The sequence below is a fragment of the Alligator mississippiensis genome, chromosome 1, assembly GCF_030867095.1.
Source record: "Alligator mississippiensis isolate rAllMis1 chromosome 1, rAllMis1, whole genome shotgun sequence".
Lineage (NCBI taxonomy): Eukaryota > Metazoa > Chordata > Crocodylia > Alligatoridae > Alligator > Alligator mississippiensis.
In genome coordinates, this window is record NC_081824.1 from 237,113,209 (window position 1) to 237,129,451 (window position 16,243).

Consider the following 16,243-nt stretch of genomic DNA (forward strand, 5'->3'; position numbering starts at 1 on the left):
TCTTGCTTGACCAATCTCATTTCCTTTTACGACCAGGTGACCTATCACCTGGACAAGGGGGAAGAGATTGGTGTCGTATATCCTGACTTTAAAAAAGCCTTTGATCTGGTATCCCAAGATCACCTCTTGGCAAAACTGGCTAGCTGTGGACTCAACCTCACCATGATCCACTGGCTGGGGAATTGGCTCTGCAGTAGGACCCAGAGGGTGGTGGTTGACAGAAGCCAATTGTCACAGTGCCCTGTGACCAGTGGGGTCCCTCAAGGCTCTGTCCTAGGGCCTCTACTGTTTAACATCTTTATCAGTGATGTAGACACTGGTGTCAGAAGCAGACTGGCCAAGTTCGCCAATGACACCAAACTCTGGGGTAAAGCATCCACACCTGAGGACAGGAGGGTGATCCAGGCAGATCTTGACAGGCTCATGAAATGGGCAGATGAGAACCTGATGGTGTTCAACACCCAAAAATGCAAGGTTCTCCACCTTGGGAGGAAAAACCTGCAGCATGCTTATAGGCTCGGCAGTGCTACGCTGGTTAGCACTACAGATGAAAGGGACTTGGCGGTCATGATTGACCACAAGATGAACATGAGCCTTAATGTGACGCTGCAGCTAGTAAAGCAAGCAAAATGCTGGCTTGCATCCATAGATGCTTCTCAAGCAAATCCCAGGACGTCATTCTCCTCTTGTACTCAGCCTTGATGAGGCCGCAGCTGGAGTACTGTGTCCAGTTTTGGGCTCCACAATTCAAAAAGGATGTGGAGAAGCTTGAGAGAGTCCAGAGAAGAACCACGCGCATGATCAGAGGTCAGGAAAACAGATCTTACGACGACAGGCTAAGAGCCATAGGACTCTTCAGCCTGGAAGAGTGCAGGCTCAGGGGCGATCTGATGGCCACCTATAAGTTTATCAGGGGTGCTCATCAGGATCTGGGGGAATGTCTGTTCACCAGAGTGCCCCAAGGGATGATAAGGTCGAACGGTCACAAACTCCGCTGGACCGTTTCAGGCTGGACATAAGGAAGAACTTTACTGCTTGAGCCCCCAAGGTTTGGAATAGACTGTCGTCGGGGGTGGTTCAACCACCTACTCTGAAAGCCTTCAAGACACATTTGGATGCTTATCTTGCTGGGATCCTATGATCCCTGCTGACTTCCTGCCCCTGGGTCAGGGGGCTAGCCTCGATGATCCTCCAGGGTCCCTTCCAGCTCAGCCCGAATGTCCGTGAAATCTATTAAATCTATGAAATACCCGAAAGCTTGCAAAGAATTTTTTTTCCAACTGCCTGAGTTGGTCTAATAAAAGATATTAGATTTACCCAAAGAGTCTTGTCTGCCTATGTCCTTAGACCAACACGGCTACAACCTACACAACTTATATAGCGAGAGAGAGAGTGGTGTTTCATTTTAGTCACGGAAAAATGTGGATGTGGGGTGTTTGTTTTTTTAAATCCGAAATGGGTTGGGTTTTTTTTAAGCAGAGAAAACCAGGGTCCCTGTTAATCATACATGGTGCGAAGGCTGAAGTGATGGCACCAACACCATCATTATGGTACATCCGTCTTGTCCCCTCCTCCCGGCCGTACCCCGCTGCCGCGACAACAGCCCGGAGGTCTCCCGCCCCCCGCCGCGGTGACGCAGCCTGCGAGCCGAGGAGGGTGGTGGGAATTCCAAGATGGCCGCGCCCGCGTGAGGCGCCGCTGGGGCTTGCGCTGCGCTCTGCGGAAGGAGCCCCGGTCCCGCTGCCGCCGCGCGCCCGCCCTCCCCCCGCCCCTCCTTTTTCCTGTGGCAGGCAGGTTCGTGCGCGCCCGAGCGCGTATGGGTAGCGGTCCCGGACACCTCACCGGGAGCTCAGGAAAGGGTCCCTCCAAAGCGGGGTTGGGCCAGGGCGGAGGCTTTTCTGTGGCCTCACTGTACAGTGGTTGGGAGGACAGAGCTGTGGGAAGGGTGGGACCGGTAAGGAGCTTGGCAGACAGTGCTGGAATCGCTGCTATCCTGGTGGTTTTCTTTGTGAAAACCTGGGACGCTTGGCTCAGGCTTCAGGAGAAATAGGAATAAGTGAGCAAGTCAGCTGGCAAGCAGAACTGTACACTACAGAACCTTGAAGAGCCTTGAAATGTGTTTCCCCGTATTTCTTTTTCTTGAAAATCCATGTTTACATGCAAAGGTTTTTTGTTGTGAACTGCTAAATATTACCTAGGTGATTTGCATGACATCGGAGGCGTGACTGGCACTGATGACTGTTTTGTCTTGGATTCAGAAATAATGTTGATATTTGGAACCCATGTCGAACAAGCATGAAGAGAGGGCAACGATGATTGCAGCCGGGGATTTGCAGGAGTTTGTTCCTTTTGGCCGTGACTACTGCAGGCACCACCCTAATGCCCTGAACCTTCAGCTGCGGGAGCTGCAGCCAGCTTCTGAGCTATGGTCCTCTGATGGAGCTGCTGGCCTTGTGGGATCTTTTCAGGAGGTGACAATCCACGAAAAACAGAAGGTAGAGTTGGACTTACTGATTAAACAATTATTCTGATGATTAAACCTAATGAGCTTGAAGAAAAAAACTTTTCATTAACTATTTGAACTATACGTACTAAAATACATAATATATGTACTAATATATGCTTAAACTCCAAATATTGAGGAACTCCCTCCAAAGAGCAAATAGGATAGCTGTATGTATTTGTTTAGGAAACGCATGTAAAAATATAGATAGTACATTTTACTGCACTGTTTCTCATTGCAGTGATGTGCTCTGGTTCAGCACAGTTGTTACATTTCTGTCTAGCCATGTGTAGTCACATGGGTTTCATTGATCTGGCTTCTACAAACAAGCTGCTGCAGTAACTACATCCACCCTATGAAGAAAAGGACAAAAGGGCAAGTTTACATACAAAAGCTATACCACATTAACTATTAGTATAAGAACACACTTCTGATGGGGATGCAGTTCTTCAGCTACAAGGCACAGATATAAACATGTCTACATTAGATTTTATACTGAGTTAATTAAAACTGTGAGGGAGAAGGGAAGTAAAAAATGGCAAAAATCAGTTTACATTTGTGCCAGGTAAATTAGCGAATGATGCAATTATTTCAGTGAGATGTCCAGTGGAAAAGTACAGAGAAGACGGGAAGAATTTTCACCTGGTGTTTGTTAACGTGGAAGAAGCACGTGACCATGTATCTATTAAGAGAAGTGGTGTGATATATGAGGGAACAACTAGTACTAGAGCTGTGTGAGGGTTGTGCAAAATGAGTGTAGAGGCTCAAAACCACAAATTAGAAGCGCACACTGGAAGGCGGGATTTCCCAGTCGAGGTTGGGGTTTGTCAAGGGTCAGCACTATGCCTGTTTTTTGTTTGCATTAGTTCTTGATATGTTCACCAGGAGCATTCAGAAGGATGACGTTGCATAATGTTTGTAGACTACGTGGTCGGTTTTGCAAAAGGCAGAGAATGATTTGAGCAGGGGGAGGGACATCCTGAAAAGGCATAGTCTATGGATCAGCAGAGAAAAATATGGAATACATGTCATGCACTTATTCAGGGAGTGCACCCCTGGGATTGGATGACCCACACACCTGCATATACGTTCAAGTACCCGAGCGCCATTGTGGAAAAAATAGAGACAGATGAGAAAATTAAGAACAGAATAAATAAAGGATAAAGTGGGGTTGGTTACCATGACTTACGATGTAAATTTTTTCTTCCAGATTAATTGGCATTTTTCTAAGAGTGGCAAGGCCAGTGCTATTGTATAGATCAGTGCTGGCCAACAAAGAAACAATAGTCGTCCATGATATGGGTGATGGAGATGAGGATGCTGATGTAGATTTATGTAGCCAGTAGGAAAGACTAAGAAAGGGAGAGAAATGATGACAGGCAAAGGTGACATCAAAGTGGGGACACACTTGGAGTAAGAACAGTGAGACTGATTTAATGGTTTTGATAGAAAGTGATGTTCCTAACCTACCATTAGATTAGTATGAAAATTGTGTGTAGGACAGGCCCCAAATAGTTCCCCCCACAGCAGCAATCTTACTTGTAATGATGCCTACTCCATTCCCTCCCTCCTACTTTGATGTATTCCATAACTGATTGTGAAACCCTAATACACAGATAAAATGTTGTACAATCAGGTGGGCAAAAGCTTTATGCCATCACAGGTGGCTGCGAAGTGTAAGATTCTATCTAAAGGAACAAAAAAATACTGCTTCTGACATCGTCCGTTTCTGCAAATTATGGATTAATCTTTTTTGTTTTTGTTTTTGTTAGTTTTTTGCATGTAAAAGAAGCAAAGCTTTTTTCTATTTTTGTCTGTCAGAATCTAGCTGGACATGTGTAATGTTTACAGCTATTCATAATCCATGATTTGAGATGTGTATGCATGAGTTTGTATGCAGCTGGGAAGGAATGTACCTCTGGTAAACCAAGCCCTTGGGTATCAGATAGAAGAGTGTTCCAGCACTCTAACTATAATATAACTGCGTTGTTCTCTTGGTTGGGAAAATATTGTGAGAGGGTAGTAAGGAAATAAGTCTGAGCATTTCATAATTGGTGCATATATCAGCAATCTCTGCAAACAAGCAGAAGAGCAAACAGGCATGGAGACCCCCCTCCTGCCCCCCCTTCTAAAAGAGGTTTCTAGGGCTGGTAGAGACGAGCTGGAAAGGAAAGCTTGGACTATATCCATTTACTTGTGGAGTTATTCTGCCTCTTTCGACTCCAGGCTGGCTCCAAGTTTAGATTTTTTGTAAGCACAAGGTTTTATAAAAGCTAAGGCTATTAGAAATATTTCTATACTTTTTTATTTTTAAACAATGAAAATAGTAATTTTGACATTTCAGTGATTGTTTGGGATGCAACCCAATCACTGCAGAAGTGAGAACTTGAATTTGAAACTAACCTTTAAGAAGTACAAAGATTAAATGGCATGGATTATAAAAAAATAAAAAATAAAATAAAATAGTTCAAGATAATTCATAATAATTCATTATAACTGGGGTTTGTGCATATGCCTTGGGTGTTTCAGAAGGCAGGGTAGATGATGAACCTTAAAAACTGACTTAAATAAGATATATAGGGCATAAGCTTTTGTGAACTTGAGTTTACAGCATCTGATGAAGTGAGAGGACACGCACAGAGCAGTGTATAAAGTGGAGTGAGTGATCTGAATACAAAAGGTGGTGGGGGGAGGGGGAGGAAGAATGGCAGGGCTGGGCAAGGCAAACAAGCATCCATAGAAATGAAGGGATCATGCAAGCTAATCTTGTTTTATATATATTTAGTTTGTCTGTGAAGTGCATATCTACCTTTTCTTCTGCCTGACTTCATACTAATGCAACTAACTACCTTTGGTATTGTAACCATCCCTCCCCTCCTGCTTTCCAAAGATTGCAAACAGACCAGGTTAAAACACCTGAAAAACTATTGGGTTGCCTGAAACACAGTAGCAACAATCCCTGAATTTCTTGCTGTAACAGAATGAGGACAGTGGACACAGTGGCTAATCTGTGTTTTGGTACACCACATAGCTGACCTCTCCTTTGATTGTAAGCAGAGTTTTTCAGTGTAACAGATATTATGTTTTCCCACTTCTAGAAAAGAGAAGTAGAAACCAAAATCTACTCTGCTCTGCAATAATAGCCAAAGACTTTATTTGACTGATTAATAAAACTAAAGCTAGACCCACCTTTAAGGTTGCACTAGACTTGTGGCTAAATCATCCTTCAGTTGATAGGAGTGTGTAATGTTTTCTTAAAACTTATGATTTACAGGAGAGTTGGCAGCTGAGGAAAGGAGTCAGTGATGTCGGTGAAGAAGTGGACTATGATGAAGAATTGTATGTGGCTGGCAATGTGGTCATTTGGAGCAAAGGAAGTAAAAGCCAAGCCTCTACTGTTTATAAGGCTTTCACTGTGGATAGTCCTGTTTTACAGGTATGCACAGTTTGAAGTTATGGTCATTGAATGGGTGCATATTAGCTAATCAATACTAGCTAACTCATTCTAAACTTTCAATGCCTTGGAGCAGAATGAAAACATTGTATGAATAGAAATGGTGTATTTAGTTTTTTAATATCAGACTGTCATTCTTTTTTAGGCATTGTGGTGTGATTTCACCATACCACAGGAAAAATGTGGAAAGGATGACAGTAAGTTTCATTTTAATTTTTATTGTAGTGCCAAATTAATAGTTTATCCTAGTTTAATTTTGTTAACTTGAGAAATAAACTATTCATTTTAGAGCTAAAAATACCTGTTTATATTTTCCATCAGTTTCAGACAGCAATGAAATGGTAGAGAAATGTATCTGCATATTGCAGAGCTCCTGCATAAATGTTCATAGCATAGAAGGAAAAGATTTTGTTGCTGCTTTACCTTTTCAGGTAAGTTAATTATTTTCAATGCTTCTATCTTATTGTGTGTTTTGCTGAAATTGTTGATTCTCTGTTGTGTGTTGGAATGCGCGCCTCTTGAAACATCACTGTAGTGTAGTAATCTGCAGCATGAATTCTTAATTGTAGTTAGAGGTGCACTGATATACCATTTGCATGTCGTATCAGTACCAATAAAAGGAAAATTTACATTATTGGCTATCGGCTTTTTTTGGCTGCTGTAGCCGATAAAGGTCACTGATAAATGTAATTAATTATGCCTTCTGGCCGGGGCCCCTGGACACTTGGGTTTTCTTAGGAAATGGCAGGCTTCCCCTTGCAGGCAGCCAGCATTCTAGTTTGCAAGGGGGGTCCTGCTTGGGGTTGCTGGGAGCGACACACAGGAAGCACTGTGTGCATGTGTGTGACTGAACGCATTCACATGGCCAGGAATGCAGCCAGGCAGTGTGGAGAGCATCTCCCTGCAGGTAAGTCAGTGGAGGGGAGGAACTGTTCGGGAGGGAAGGGGCATGGGGACTCATATTGAGGCCCCCACGGTGAGGGAGGGGCTGGGGCTGCGGCTGGGGCTGGAGGCGGTGCATGGGACCTGGTGCCAGGGTGGGGAGCGGGATAGAGCCACGGGCGACTCGTCTGGGGGGGGGGGGGGGGGGGCACTAGGGTGCAGCTCCTGGCCACTGTACACCTCCCAGGGGAGGCATGGGGGGGGCATGTGCTGCCCAAATTTGTGCACAGGGTGGATGCAGGCTGGTTGCTGTGGGGTTGGGGCTCTCCACCCTACTGCCTTTACCTTGGGAGCCCCATGCCAGTTGCACATCCCCTGTCCACCCAGCAGCAGTGGGGCTGGCGAGTTGTGCCTCCTGCTGCTGGGTGGGCAGGGGTTGTGCAGCCAGCTTGGAGCCCCCAGGGCAAAGGCAGCAGAGTGGAGAGCCTTGAGCCTGCAGCAGGCAGCTCACAACCACCCTTGCCCTGCTCGGCTGTGCTCTGGTGAAAAACATACCCACACTTAAAAATGGTGGTGGGTGGTGGTGCTTGAACTAAAGCTCATTCAACGAACTTTAGTTCAGACATCCTCACTGCCGTTTTTAAGGACCGGGATGCTGATCTCCTGGACAAGCCACCTGCAGCTCCATCCCGCTTCCCGCCTCTGCCCCACTGCCCACCTCACTGTGGGGGCCTCGATCTGCAGCCCCTGCCCCCCCACTCTAACCCAACACTCCTTCCCTTCCACAAACTTGTCTGTAGACTCCTTCTTTCCATGCTGCCTGGCTGCATTCCTGTAAATTGATTATTGGATCGGTATAGGCTGATATGGCTGGTTAATAATCAGCTATTGGTATCGGCCAAGAAAATCTTTGTTGGTGCACCCCTAATTGTAGTAAGAGATGAGGGAGTATGATAAAACAGACCTGAGTGTGCTGTCTGTCACCCTGGGTATTGGATTGAGAGTTGGAGTATTTTGTCATATTCCCAATTTTAACCTGAAACTAGGATGGAGCTGGAAACTTCACAGAGTCCACTAGGAGCACCATTATTGCTACTCTGTTGTACGTGAAAAGTGCCCAGATACCACTATGATTGTATGTGGTACAAATTCCCTGAATAGGTGATAAAATAAGTGATTTGTAGTTTTGTTACCCTGTTAGTTACAAAACTTGGCATGTTACCTGATTAAAATATTGGAGAAAATCACACATGGGATATGGGAAAGGACAGATATGCTGTCTTTTTTTGTTTTGGTTAGCTGTTGTGTTATATATGTAACATTAAAGTCTCTGCCCTAAACCATGGCTAAACATTTTGGTTTTCTACTACTTTAGTAGGTGAAACTCTATTGTTAAAAACATTTGTTTTTCATAGGTGGCAAATGTCTGGCCAACAAAATATGGCTTGCTGTTTGAGCGCAGTAGTTCTTCTCATGAAGTACCCCCAAGTCCACCCAGGTAGGTAGTGAGAGTGGCTGGTAATGGTGGTGGCAGGGAGTTCTAGGATATATCAAGCAGTACATGTTTTAATTGTGTTATAGTGCAGTGGTTCTCAACCTTTTAGCCTCTGCAGACTGGATAAGTGACATGGGGCCAGATTCAGCATAGGGTCAGTCTGCTGATGTGACCCTGCATGCTGGATCCAGCTTGCAGGGCTCTAGCATCCAGTCTTCAGGCTTCCCACAGATCTGAAAATTTGGTGTTTGGGGAGCAGCTGCAGTTTTAATTACTATGGCTTAATGCAGAGCCTTGGCAGTTAATATTGCCACTGCTCCCCCCACCACAAATTGCCACACCCATGGGCAGCCCTGGGGGAGGATGACATAGTGTTGCAGGTCAGAGGTTGAGCACCACTGTTCTAGTCTATCAGTCTTATCAGCGTGACCTCAGAGTAGAAGGGACTGGGACTGTGCAGCCACAACAACAATTGGGCCCCTCACAGCTCTCCTGCCGTCCTCCCAGAGGTGCTGGCAGTGAGTTCTCTGGGGCTCCACAGACCTCAGTGCAGCTGCTTGCAGCCTCCCTGCCACCTCCTGTGAGCAGATTGGGCTCCACAGCAGGAGCCCCGGCCAGCTGTGGCAAGAGGCTGCAGGCAGCTGCATCAAGGTCCGTGCAGCCCCAGCTTGGCTCATTGCCGGCAGTCAGTGCATGCATGCTTCAGGGCAGATGGGGGCCGGGGAGCTGCGAGGGACCCAGTCTTTGTGGCAATGCAGTCCCAGTCCCTTCCATGTCATCCGCTTAGAGGCATGCGTGCACCTGCTGCCAGCAACGGGCTGGAACCTTGGTGCAGCAGCTTGCAGCTTCCTGGCTGCTTGCTGCAGCTGGGCCAGACTGACCATGCCCCTGCCTTCCACTATGGACCTTGGGCTGCTTGCCTCATGTGGCGGGGAGACTGAAAGCTGCTGCACTAAGGTCTGTGGAGCTCTGGCCTGGCTCGTTGCTGGCAGTGGGTGCATGCACACCTCCAGGCAGATGGTGGGGAAGGGGCTGGGGGCTGTTGCCACAACAAGGATCAAGCCCCTCAGAACTCACTCGTGATCCTCCCCTGGCATGCCAACATCCTGCTGGTGGAGGCTGGGTTGTTTTTGGCACTCTGCCCAAAAACATTGCCAACCGCTGATGTAGGAGGAATGGTCACTAATAACTTGCTGTATAGCTTAGTTCAGTGGTTAGGGTTGTATTGTTACTGTGTGTCTATTACTGCATTTTACAGTTTAGAGCTGACATCTGGAAAGGTAAGGCATTCTGGGAGTGTGTCAGAAGAGGCAGGAAGTTGGTTAGAATATCAAGAGCTTGGAGGTAGGGAGACCCCACATTTGTAACTTTCGTTACACCGATTGGAGAATGGCATTAGATGTTCTGGGTTTTATGATGTTTAGCTTCTCTTGTCCCTGAAGCTACAAGTTACCAACAGCTTCTTTTAACATTTGCCCTGGTAGTAGGATCACAGTGGTGGGGTGGGATATTAAAAAATGGACAGAGGAGGAAATAGAGGCCTGTTTCTTTCTCACTGCAATGCACTTGGAAAACTTCCTGATCTTGGTATGCTTTCTCCTCTGCCCATGTTGCACAGGGATATGGATTGGGTTTATTGCAGGCATACAGCCAGAATGCAGGATATAGTGTTGGGTTAGAATGAGATGTAGTGTAAGTAGCTGATTGCTGTCTGCTTTGAAGCCATGTACATTCATTCCAGAATGTGTGGTTCTCTCATCTGAATTGGCCCTGGGCAAGAAATATTTCCCAGAAATAGATTTCCCAGGTTAAAAACAAAAAACAGCCTTTTAATCCAAAACTGGATTGGAAAGTTTAAGTCTTATAAATTTTCAAGAATTTAAAATCTTTAGTTCCAGGCACTTGAATTATTTAGATTCAATAATATCAAAATGTTTAGATTTTCACCATATTTTGCTTTAAACTTAACTTTTTTATTTTCTGATAATGTTGAAATGAAACACTTCAATTTCAAAGCTTGTTTTGAAAAAAGTGAGTTGAAAAACCTGTCAAACTCTTTTCCTACAAAAAGTTTCAGTCTTGATGAGTAAACATTTTTGATGCAAAAAACAATTTATTGAAAAAATCCTGGTCAGTTCTAGTCTTAACCACAAGCATGTTGAAAAACCTAGATGGGTAGCTATAGTTTAGCAGTTTGGATTTTGAAACATATAATTGAAAATCTCTCTTTTTTCCCAGTATATAAAAGTGTTCTCTCTAAGGGCTACCTGTCTAATTCAAGTTTTGCATATAAAAATACAAGTTTATTTTAGTTATTGTTTGACCAAACCCATAAAAATAGCCAGCTAGTCTTTTAATTTTGTTAATGAAAAATCTATTTGCTTGGGCCCACCAGTGGTTCTGAAAATATTGTGCCTGTTTGTGATAAATGTAGGAAACTTTTTCTGATGAGAAATGTAGGAGGTCAGAGATGGAGAATGTGACACAAGCATGCCTGAGAAATTTATGACTGCTCTTTTTTTAGGGAGGTGTAATAGCACTTTTGGCCTTTTGTTACCTTGCACTGTATACTCTGAGTGCAGTATTTCACCAGATGTTTTTGCTTTCAAAAAAGATTTAAGCTGACAGTATTTTTGTTAGGAGTCAGATGAGATCTTCAGTCTTTGTGTTCTGGCCATATTTTTCCTAGATAATTCTGTCTGTCTAAATTTTCATTCAGTTTTAAAAGGATAGAATCATAATTTAATATCCTGAACTTATAGCTGTATAATATTAATATTTGTAACATCTTAGTGATGACTGTATTGGGGTTCTGATTTAACTTGGATATCAGTTAAGGCTCTCTAAACTGTTTTAAGATAATTATATATAAACAAATTTGTAACTAATGTGTAAGATGAGACTTGGAGACCTGAAGTAATGGAATAAATACCTCAGTTATTTATGTTTGATGGTTTTCCATTCTTTAGAACCATAGTGGGTGTTGCAACTCATAAATAATAGCTGTGCTTGTAATAACACTGGTTTTTAAAATGTATTTTTCCACTGTTCTCCAGAGAACCTTTGCCTACTATGTTCAGCATGCTTCACCCATTAGATGAGATAACACCTCTTATCTGCAAATCTGGAGGTAGGTTATGTCTTTCTTAAAAAAAACAAAACAAAAAAAAAACCATGAAAAACTATAAATGGAGATGTGAATCACTCAATCACAATATTGGTGAATTTCACATCAAGTATTTAGCATGGTTATGAGAGAAAAAAGTTTGTGGGAAACTAGGAGTAGAAATGCATTATGCTGTAGGAATGATCTGTCTGCAGTGGTGACATTTCAAGAAGAGTATGATGATAACAAGGATACCTTGAAAAAGTAGCATGGCTTGGTGTTGCTATTACGCCTGTGAGTTAAGAAATATAAGGAAAATAATAACAAATACATAACTGTACCTCCTAAGCAGTATGGATATTACACTCACTCCTGTACAAAGCTGCTTCTCTGAAGATCACAAAACCTTTACCAAGGAGGGTCAGCGCAATATATCCTTTTCTTGCAAATGAATGAAACTGAGGCATGGGTGGATTTAATGACTTGGTCAAGATGACCAGGTAGGATAGTGCAGAATGCAGGAATATAAACTGGGTTTCTTGAGAGCTCTTGTCTTTTCAGAAGCAGTCCACACTGTCTCTTATTTTTGTTACTTATTTAAACTTGGTATATAATAAATTGTGGTAGTCTCCCTTGCATCTGATTTCTTAATTATCTATTTTTAAGTGTCAAAAGGGTTCTCCAGTCCCAGTATAGGAAGTTATAAAGGGAAAAATCAAAATTGCAAAAAAACGGTGACACAAAATACTACAGTAGCATTAAATAACTAATAATAATGGTAGAGACTTATTCCTCCTTAGATGTGGTTAACCTGATCTTTAATTTTTTTAACAGGTGTGTTTCCCCCTGCTAGAGTACAGTATGTTGCTGATTACACCCTAAGAGTAGTTTTTGTCAATGCTGAACCTTCCATCATGATGACATATGACACTGTTCAGAGTTTGCATACTATTTGGGCTCTTCGTAGAGTGAAACCAGAGGTAGGAAATTTTGCTGACTTGAAGGTAAAATAGCAAGTGTTGTTTGCTTACATATGTATATTTTAAAATGCATATCTCCAGTCCAATCTATACAATAGATGGAGACAAAGTTTTGAAAATCAGTTTGCCTTGCACTTGTTTGCTAGTATCAGAATGAAGTATGCTAGATTTCTTTAGCACTTATTCATGTTAAAAGTTTCAAGAATAGGGCAAGCAACTGATGAGTTTGGATAGCTTGTGTAGAGGTATAACTGCTTCACATGGTGGTGATATTTAGGTAGCAAATTGCATTTTATCATGCTGTTTTAATGGTGTCATGGACTCTGATGATTGAAGTTGGTGAGTGGTTTAACTGTATGTAAGTGGTTTAAAATAAAAGAAAGTTAGTAATGTGTTGCTATTAGGATCAAAGAGGATTACTTGTGGAAGGAGAATAGACATCGCTAGATGGATTTATGAGGGGGCCATGCCCCCTTCACTTCCACTCCCCCCTGCATCCTCCATGCCACTCCCCCCTGCATTCTCTATGTGGGGTTTCTTCTAGCCCTTACTAGATCACAGGGTTGAGAAGTCTAGCAGCTGATCAGTCTGAACATGTAACATTTAAACTTGCATTGAGCTGACTAAATCCACAGCTCTTTAGTGACCCCCTTGACACAGGCTGCTTTGCCTTGCTTGCATTCCTTGTGCCATACAGCTTATTCTCTTTTCTCTTCCAGGAGCAGAATGCAGTCCTTAAGTTCTCTCAGCAGGTGGGGACACCACAGCATCTGGCCACTAGTAGCTCTTTGACTGCACATCTCAGGAGTCTCTCCAAGGGCGAATCCCCTGTGGCCTCTCCTTTCCAGAACTATTCTTCTATTCATAGCCAAAGTCGGTCGGGGTCATCACCAAGTGTGCACTCCCGTTCACCTTCTATATCTAACATGGCAGCTCTTAGGTAGGTGCCAAATGTGCTTTGTAGAATTTAGTAAATTAACAAGCCAGTGCACTTGAGGCAGAGAGAGTACGTGCACTATATCTGTCCATGTAAAATACTTGCATGGGTCTAGTAGTTTAGTATCTGAATGCCTTTTAAATGAATTTATCTTCTCAACTCCTCATGAGGTAGGCAGTGCTGTTACCCACAAGTTTGCAGGTGAGGGAGCTGAGGCATAGAAAGACTAAGGACCAAATCCAGATTGGTAAACTATACACCGAAATGGCATGTAGGCAGAATTTATGTAGCAAATTATCAAAAAGTGGTCAAAATCTACCCTGCTTTATTGACCCGAAGCCCCTTAAGCCCATAAATCCTTTTAGAGACTACATTTGTACTGCAAAAGATCCCTAGTCATCTGTACTTGGACTTCTAAGTGTGCACATGAGGGCACCCTGCTCCTAGCACTGAGGTGCCTGTTTCATTGCAGTCCACATTGAAATGGAGATCGTATCTAGGCTCTGCTTAAGCCCCTGGAGAGGTTTTTCGGACCCAGAAAGTTTGGGTCAGTGCCAAATGTACTTCTGAATGAGTCAATGTGTTCCTGTGCCAGGACTGTAATGTGAGCAGTAGGACTCTCATTGAATTAGTTATTCTGAGAAAAGTGCTAATGTATAAATGTCTGGCTCACCTTTTAGAAAAGGATTCTTTACATGTTTGAACTGCCTGCCTGACTCCATAACCTGCTTTTCAGTAATATTTCATGTCTTGGTTTTCAGCCGTTCTCACTCCCCTGCATTAGGGGTGCACTCTTTCTCGGGAGTGCAGAGATTCAACTTTTCCAGTAATACCCAGTCACCGAAGAGGCAAAATATTAGCCATTCACCAAACAACACTTCTAATGACTCCTTCATTGTACCAGAAACTGAGTCAATTGTTCCAGAGCTGTGTATAGACCACCTGTGGACAGAGACCATCATGAACGTGAGGTATGAAGTCTTATGTTTCAGTTTGAGAAGTTCTAGATGACCCCTGAACAGGCTGAAGTAAAACTGTGGTTGTTCTCTCAAGCTTTTAACTTGCTCTTTTATTTTAAAACAGAAATGCCTACACTTTTTGCTTCAAAAGGCCATTTTCAGGGGTGCTGTAGGACCTTAAGGCAATGGTGGTTGTGTACTGCGTTGCCTCTGAATGTGTCACCTGCTAAAAGGGAGTGAGTACAGGACATAAACCCTGAACCTCTTACGCTTGACCAAAGGCCTGCATCAGTCATCTCAGAGCTGTAGCAATCTTAGATCTTTATCTTATCCAACCACTAGTGGGGGCACTGAACTCTTCACTATACATGTTTATTTCCCATGCTGCTGGCTAAGAAGTGTATCCCAAGTGTCAGAGGAGCACTACAAACAAGGCCATGGTACAGGCCATGGTTGTCCTAAGCAAAGCAATGTTTTAGTATTCCACTGCAGATGTATTCTTCTGTAGGGGCCTCACCTGTAATATCCTCCTCTTGTCATGTGAAGAGTCTTTTCTATCATTCTGCCCTCAGGTCATGAAACAAGGAGAGGAAGCTGCCAGTGTTGCAGGTACTCAAATCAGAGATGTTGATTTAGCTGTGTGGGACATTGGTATGAGGACCCTGTACTAGGGTGTAATTGGCAAACATTTTAATCCAGCCCTCATTACAGCTGAAATCCCTTGATAGACTACCCTTTTACCATAACATCCTTTGACTGGCTCGTCAGTAGTAGAATCTAGGACCTTTGAATTGGAAGGTCAACACCAATTGCCTGGGCTTACAGGTCCTGGGTTCCAGTCCTGGGACATAAGTCTGACCCAGGAAAATTGTTACAGTGTGATAGAATGAGAGCCAGTCCTGCCTACTGTCAAGTATGTCTCAAGTTTTATCGCATGTTGTTAGTGTCTGGCCATGGTTGTAACCTTGTGCCTTTTTTTGTTGTTGTTTTGCTTCTGGTGTTTACAGCACCTACCATTTGTTATCCTCTCTAAATTTAATTGCTATGCTGCTCTTCCTCTCCTGGATCTTGAATGGAGATGCTGAACACAGGGATTAGCTAACATCACAAGGGTATCATGAGAGCAGCACTGTGTGCCACCATCTACTGTACTCCTGCATAATACTGAGTGAGATATGTGAGGGCAGCAGTAGGCAGGCTTTTCTGGCTGCAGGCTGGAATGACCCACCTCAGGCCAGTGGCAGGTGGGTGTTGGACCCACCCACAGACTTCCTTAACCCCATGGTGGCACAGGGAGAGCACTTGCAGCTTGCGCTTCTTCCTGAGGCAGTACAGAGAAAGCAGCTGCAGCTAAAGTCCCCTACTACTGAACGCCACTGAAACCACATGTCTGAGAGTTATAGATTGCCAATCCCTGCCTAAGGGCAGGGTGGATTTGATTTAGATCACTGGTCAGGAATCCTTGATTTAATCATTGTTTTATTACAAAAAGTCCATTTTTGTTGTTTGAGATAATCTTCATTAAAATATTCCCAAACAGGGTCTCTTTTATAGCCTGGCAAACCTACTGCCATGTTAAGTTCTCCCTTCTACCATTGCATTCCCTCACTAGATCTCAAATCAGTGAAGAAGCTATACTCAGAAATTTATCCCTCAAGACTTTTGGAATAGTCTGCTCAAAATGTTTCTCTTTGGTTTCTAATGTTTCTCTTTTGTTACTACTGCATCTCCCTCCTTGCATTTACCTCCAGACTCCTCCTTGCCCAGATCTATTCCACCCCCAACAATCAATCCTCTCTTCATTTAACTTCTTGAAACTTTGTACTGTTAGAGAGAGGTAAGGGCTTGATTCTGTGTACACAGACTTGCAGAGAGACAAGAGTGCTCATGGGTAGGTAATCAGATCTGTTATCTCTCATCTCCATAT

General features: G+C 43.6%; 1 protein-coding gene across 2 annotated transcripts in view; it reads left to right on the forward strand.

Annotated features, from left to right (window-relative positions):
* Nucleotides 1-1,669: 1,669 nt before the first annotated feature.
* Nucleotides 1,670-16,243, forward strand: part of ANAPC1 (anaphase promoting complex subunit 1) — an 89,415-nt gene continuing 74,841 nt past the window's right edge. The window contains exons 1-10 of one of the 2 annotated variants that reach the window (XM_019480092.2): nucleotides 1,670-1,794; nucleotides 2,259-2,495; nucleotides 5,778-5,939; nucleotides 6,103-6,154; nucleotides 6,279-6,388; nucleotides 8,255-8,337; nucleotides 11,391-11,464; nucleotides 12,275-12,420; nucleotides 13,140-13,360; nucleotides 14,119-14,328. In XM_019480092.2, coding sequence (XP_019335637.1) covers nucleotides 2,283-2,495; nucleotides 5,778-5,939; nucleotides 6,103-6,154; nucleotides 6,279-6,388; nucleotides 8,255-8,337; nucleotides 11,391-11,464; nucleotides 12,275-12,420; nucleotides 13,140-13,360; nucleotides 14,119-14,328 — 1,271 coding nt within the window. In that variant the 5' untranslated portion in view covers nucleotides 1,670-1,794; nucleotides 2,259-2,282. The remainder of the gene's footprint in view (nucleotides 1,795-2,258; nucleotides 2,496-5,777; nucleotides 5,940-6,102; nucleotides 6,155-6,278; nucleotides 6,389-8,254; nucleotides 8,338-11,390; nucleotides 11,465-12,274; nucleotides 12,421-13,139; nucleotides 13,361-14,118; nucleotides 14,329-16,243) is intronic. The other variant, XM_014598197.3, reaches the window with a different exon arrangement.